Raw genomic sequence first — 6,608 nt, forward strand, 5'->3', positions numbered from 1 at the left:
GCTCCCCTGGGATCTGAGAGAGACAGTGTCCCCAGAAGTGTGGGATTTCACTGGGGAAGAGATTGGGTTGGTGAAAGGAGTAGACCCAGTGAAAATTGTAGTGAAACCTCATGCTGAGTTTCCAAGAACACCTCAGTATAAATTGACTCCAGAAACGATTGCAGGCATAAAACCCGTGATTGAGTCCATGATTAAGCAGGGAATACTGAAGGAAATCGTGGGTAGTCCATGTAACTCCCCGATTATGGGTTTGCAGAAACCAAATGGGAAATTCCGGATAGTGCAGGACCTCAGAAAGATTAATAACATAGTCGTTTCATGTTGTCCAGTGGTACCGAATCCATCAGTGATACTGTTTCAGATACCGTTCCAAGCAGAATGGTTCACTGTAATTGATCTTTGCCAGGCTTTCTTTTCGATCCCTTTGGACGAAGAGAGCCATTTTCTTTTCGCATTTAAGCTGGAAGGTCGCGTCCTAACATGGTGTCGTATTCCTCAGGGGTATACAGAGAGCCCATCGATCTTTAACCAGCTTCTGAAGAAAAATCTTGAAAGTCTAGTGCTGCCCCAGAGGTCAGTTCTGGTCCAGTACATAGACGACCTTCTTGTGGCGTCAGAAACAGAGGAAGCTTGCAGGGAAGACTCTATTGCGTTATTAAATCACCTAGCTGAAAATGGGCATAAGGTGTCCCCGGGAAAATTGCAGTACTGCCTGACAGAGGTGCAGTACTTGGGACACAGAATTGAGAAAGGTAAACAAAAAGTGTCACCAGATAGGATAGAGGCCATCATGAAGATGAATGCGCCTAAAACACAGAGAGAAGTCAGGATGTTCCTAGGGATGGTGGGATATTGCCGACAGTGGATTGCAAACTTTTCACTAAAAGCAAAACCCTTGCAAAAACTGACGCACAAGGAGGTGAGTGATCCGGTACCATGGGACAAAGACTGTTTGATGGCGTTCCTACAGCTGAGAGAGGACTTGTGTCGTGCTCCGGCTCTGGGAATGCCAGATTACGATAAACCATTCTTGCTCTACTGTTGTGAGAGGGAGGGTTGCGCGCTGTCTGTGTTAGTCCAAATTCATGGGAATGCCCGTAGACCAGTCGCTTATTTCTCGGCTACTTTAGACCCAGTAGCCGCAGCGTTGCCCGGATGTCTCAAATCCTTTGCCGCAACAGGTGTCAGCATTGAGAGGTGTGAAAACATAGTCATGGGGCACCCGTTAGAGGTGCATGTGCCCCACTCTGTTGAATTGTTGATGACCAGGACCAAAACACAGCATCTGACGAACAGCAGGCTCACGCGCTATGAGCAAGTTATTCTTGCTGCAGAGAACGTGACCCTCAGGAGATGCTCTGTTTTAAATCCTGCTACCTTGATGCCACTTCCAAACGATATTGAGGATGATGATGAATGTACAGACCATGACTGCCTCGATGTGACTGAACTATGCACCAAACCAAGACCCGACATCGTAGATGAGCCACTGACTGACCCAGACGAAATTTTCTTTGTCGATGGCTCATGTGTAAGAGACGAAGTTGGGCAGTTGAGAGCAGCTTACGCTGTTTGTACAATTACTGGAGTTGTGGAAGCTGGGTGCCTGGAAGGAGTACACTCCGCTCAGGTGGCCGAGATTATTGCCCTGACGCGTGCCTGCCTGGCAAGCAATCAAATCCGAGTCACCATATACACTGACAGTCAATATGGTTACGGGGTAGTTCATGATTACGGGCAGTTGTGGTCTCAAAGAGGTTTCATGACCTCTTCAGGCTCTCCCATTCGCAATGGAGAGTTTGTGCGCCTGTTGTTAGAGGCGTTGCAATGTCCAGCAGGTATCGCAGTTGTGAAGTGCACCGCACATACCAGAAATATGGACTTCGTGTCACAGGGCAATAGGTATGCCGACGAAGTCGCGCGGTATTGCGCGGAAACAGGGTACTCTTTCACAGAGGTGGAAGTGGGTGGAATAAATGTAAGGACTGAATTAGCCATGATATTAGAAACTGTTGATACTTGGGACGAACTGAAAGACATGCAAGAAAATGCTCCTGATTATGAAAAAGAAACATGGCAAAAGGCAGGATGTGTGGTGGGAGAGGCCCATTTCTGGGTCTCAGCAGATGGCAGAGCAGTGTTGCCCAATGAGATGGTGAGCCCAATGGCCAGACACATACATGGTCCTGTCCACTTAGGAAGAGATGCTATGCTGAGAGTGTTTAGACAGACCTGGTACAACCCTAAGTTCAGAGTAGCAGCTGAAGCAGTGTGCCAGCGTTGTGTGACGTGTCAGCAGTTGAATGTAGGGAAAAAGACACCAGTTGCACTGAGCCACATAGGGAGGTCAGGAGGTCCATTCAATCGAATGCAGATAGATTTTATTGAAATGCCAAGGTGCAACCGCCTCCGCTATGTCCTGGTGGTTGTTTGCGTATTCTCCAGATGGGTTGAGGCATACCCTACACGTAGGTGCGACACCCTCACAGTAGCCAAGTTACTGCTTAGGGAGCTTATCCCGCGCTTCGGGGTGCCGGCCTCTTTGGAATCAGATAGGGGAACGCATTTCAACAGCGAGCTTGTGAAGATGATTTGTGCGGCTCTGAATATAGATCAGAAATTACATTGCAGTTACCGACCAGAAGCCTCAGGAATTGTGGAGCAGATCAATGGCACCATCAAGGCCAGAATCGCAAAAGTGTGTTCATCAACATCCTTGAGTTGGCCTGACGCTTTGCCATTGGTCCTTATGAGCCTCCGTAGTACCCCAGACAGAAGAACGGGGCTGTCACCACATGAGGTGTTAATGGGGAGAGCAATGAGGTTGCCATCTGTCCCAACTACTGCACTGTTAAATATCACAGATGATATGATCCTGGACTATTGTAAGGGGCTGTCTGACGCCATTCATTCTGTGTCCCTTCAGGTGCAGGCTGCCGAGGTTCCATCGTGCCAGGACCCGTGTCATGACCTGTTGCCTGGGGACTGGGTCCTGGTGAAAAAACACGTGAGGAGTAGCTGCCTGGATGTTCGTTGGCGTGGGCCTTTCCAGATCATCCTGATCACAAACACGGCTGTGAAGGTGGGAGGCCTGCCCAATTGGATCCACGCGTCACATACGCGGAGGGTTCCAGCACCTCTGGAAGAAACAGCTCCTCTCTCGGATAGACGTCTAGCTGCGGACCGAGAAGCCATAGAGGGGGCTAGCCAAGCTGTAGAGGTGCCAGTGGAAGCAGGGAACGAGTCTGACCAAGCTGAGGACGGTCAGTACAGCAGCGAAACAGACGACGCTACTGAAGGAGAAAGTAGCTGGGAGTACGAGTCAGACACTGACAGGTCTGACAGAGAGCGTGAACAAACCAGAAGAAGAAGGAGTAGAAGGGTACGTGGAGAAGCTGATTGGCCGCAAAGAAGGAGCTCTAGCCTGAGGTCAACTCCGGAGAGAACCCTTCCTCCGATATCAGAAGACTCGGACCCGGAAGAAGGTGCTCAGGGCGCTGAAGCACCGGACTTGAGGAGGTCAAGAAGAGTGCTTGTGCCTAACAGAAGATACTCCACCCCTGAGTGGACATATCTGGCGACAAATGTCTTCGAAACCGGAGACAGGGAGGATCCGAGCGGTGGTAGTGTCCAGTTCTGAGCCCATCGTCACAGTGGAAATAAGACTGTTAGTACCCGGAGTCGAACAAGAAGGGTCACTGACATTCATGCTCCCCCGTCCTCCCCGCCTCAGCAAGTTAAAGCACATGTTTCTCACAGAATTGAAATTCCCCGATTTTGGTACAAAAATAACAGCCCATGAAGAGCACAATCTTCGTTTGGAAATATTGAACTTTGCTGTCGAAGCTGCAGGCGACCGCCTGATAGTTGATGCTTAAAAGACTTTGTAAATAAGCGTGAAGAAAAGAAGATTACCTAGCGCCCAGGAAGCAGAGAATCTTAGGGATTTTCCCTGAGTTGATGGAGAAGGGCTAGGGTTGTCTATATTGAACTATTGAAGGACTTTTGCGAAGAAGGTTGTCAGCTTCCAGTTGTGTGGTTCTAAAGGCAAGAAGAGCAAAAGAGACTGTAAAGGAACGAAAAGAAAAGAACTTTGTGTTGAGTTACAAGAGAGCCATACTGTCTGACGAAATGGAAGCCGGCACCCAGAACCGCAGAGCTAAATGTATAATAGGCACACTAATAGTAGGAGTGATAATATTAATAGCTTTAGTGGTAACTGTCTCCTATGTAGAGGGACGTGTTGAGGAGGCAAAGGTAACCGATGTGAAATCTGTAGAGACACTTACCCCCACCGTTGCTGGGGAGAAAAGGGAAAACACTCGAGAAAAAGCGTTATTAGCTGCAGAAGCCCGCAGGTTACATGTAGATGAGTCCCAAGGTGACTTTAGGTCAAATGCTTATGCTAAACTTCTATATGAATACGTGGATGCCATGGAGGTTAAGGACTGCTATGTTTGCATGCAGTTGCCGGCGTCTGTAGATGAAGGCATTCGATATCATCACCTCCCGCTGACATATGGCATTACATGTAGCTTGTTGCTTAGTATATTTTATGGGAGAGATAGTTTTGAATACTATTTCTCCAATTATGATGCAGTGTTACCAGAAGTCCCAAATTATAAACAAATGAATAAATGGGACTACTGGAAAAGTGAAGACAGGTTGGCAAAGTTTTTCATTCCTTGGATTACCTTAGATACTTCACATGCCCGTAGAAATAATCTGACATGCAAGGTGTCAGAAGTCGAGAAGAAGTTCATAGGGCAGGTGGATGATCGAAATAGGAGACAAAAGATTTTGAAAAAATCAGGACAATGGAAAACAGATTGGACCGAAGAAGAGAAGGCACACAAGAGAAAGGGTAGTAGTGGTCCGATAGCTTTGGATAAAACGCAGAGAGGAAAGTTATGTCTTCACAGAGCCAAAACGTATTATGAAAATGTATACGTGGGAGAAGTTAGCTGTGAACATGCTTTCAATTTAGAGTACTATACCAAGGACTTCCTGAAGGGAATGCAAGTGATTCCAAATGTATATTTTGTATGTGGAAGAAATGCCTACGTGAGGCTACCTGACAACTGGTATGGCTCATGTTACTTGGCAATTATCTTCCCCAAAATATATCATGCCCAAGACTTAGAGATCATCGAGGGCAAGACATCATCAAGAGGAAGGAGAGATGTAGGAGATGTAGAAATGGTTGGAGATGTCTTTGGAGCTGTGTTCCCTATTTTGGGATTAATCCTTAATGATGTAAAAATGAGACGACTAGCAACAGTCGTAGACAGGTTGTCTGCCAGCACTGCCCAGTCCTTAATGCTGGTAGAAGGAGAGATGCAATCGATAAGGGCTATGGTTCTCCAGAACCGTCTTGCATTAGACGTCCTATTAGCAAAAGAGGGCGGAGTCTGTAAGGCTTTGAAGGTCCAAGAATGTTGTACTTACATTCCAGACAATTCAAAGCCCCTTGAGAAAGTTATTAGGAACATAACTAATATTCACAAGGAGATCGAAGACCTGAGTAGAGAAAATGTCTGGGAAAAGGTGGGCCATGGAATGAGTGAAGCTGGAAGTTGGCTCACCACCTTAGGCAAAAGCTTTGTGTGGTCTATCCTAAAACCTATCATCATAATATTGATCTGTGGGATCGTGTTATGGGGATTGGTGAGGGTATTCAAATGGTACCGAGCAAGAAGGTCAGAGGGAGCCCAGAGAGAACAGCTGCAGAGATTGGCTGCCATACAAGATAGTCAGTACAGGAGTCTGAGGGCTCTGGAGACGCAGAAACGAGTTATGCTAGCAATCACTGCAGTTTAAATGTTAATGATGACCCCGAGAGGTCATCAAAGGGGGGAACTGAGAGAGCGCAAACTGACCTAAATGTAGAAATACACCACACTTACACGTAGTAAGCACAAGTCATGAAGAGAAATGCCATGAGTGCTGATAGTACCTACACCTATATTCTGAAATGTGTAGTTAATGTAGAGATTAAGTAGAAGTGGAACTAATGCAGAAATGTGTGAAACTATATGATTTTATTAGACGTGATTGTTCCTGAATCCATGTCGTGTAGCTGCTAAAATGTAAGATGGCATACGGTTAAACGTAGAACGTGGTAGGCCTCAGGGCCAGAGCTGGAAGGGAGGGGGAAGGTGGTTCATTTCACGACATGGATTGCACTAATGTTTTAGTAATAACGTTAATAGGCCATGATTTATAGATGTGTTTACCGAATAATAGAATAGGAGTACTAACATGCTGTTAATTAAAGAAGAAGTTGAATGCTATAATCATTATGAGAAATGCTGTAGGCCTGAATTGTTTAAACAGTGATTTACACATACTGGTTTGGGCCGAGGAATGTTGCAAACTTAGTTGGAAGTCTATGAGAATTGGGGTTTTGGCTGCCGATGTCTGTCTGCAAGAGAAAGGGGGGATCCAATTATAATTGAATGAATAGAAGTTTGTTCTAGAGACGGACCAGACATGGAGGAGGGTTCCGGAATGTTTTAAGGGGTATCAGCGGGCCGGAGAAGAGTCTGAGAAGCAAGGTCAACTCTAACCACGAAGCCTCATCATGGAAAATGCCAGAAGCTACACCA

The 6,608-nt window shown here is 46.5% G+C and overlaps 1 protein-coding gene across 1 annotated transcript; it reads left to right on the top strand.

The window, feature by feature from the left end:
* The first annotated feature begins 4,131 nt into the window (after nucleotides 1-4,131).
* Nucleotides 4,132-5,938, top strand: LOC147728988 (uncharacterized). The gene has a single exon (XM_086959859.1). It carries the CDS (start codon nucleotides 4,132-4,134, stop codon nucleotides 5,818-5,820), a length of 1,689 nt encoding a protein of 562 aa, XP_086815985.1. The 3' UTR covers nucleotides 5,821-5,938.
* Nucleotides 5,939-6,608: the final 670 nt, after the last annotated feature.

The sequence above is a fragment of the Lissotriton vulgaris genome, chromosome 2_2, assembly GCF_964263255.1.
Source record: "Lissotriton vulgaris chromosome 2_2, aLisVul1.2, whole genome shotgun sequence".
In the NCBI taxonomy this organism is placed as follows: domain Eukaryota; kingdom Metazoa; phylum Chordata; class Amphibia; order Caudata; family Salamandridae; genus Lissotriton; species Lissotriton vulgaris.

Bases quoted from the DNA above. Each gene is read 5' to 3' on its own strand.
- LOC147728988 (XM_086959859.1), top strand. From the start codon at position 4,132: ATGGAAGCCGGCACCCAGAACCGCAGAGCTAAATGTATAATAGGCACA.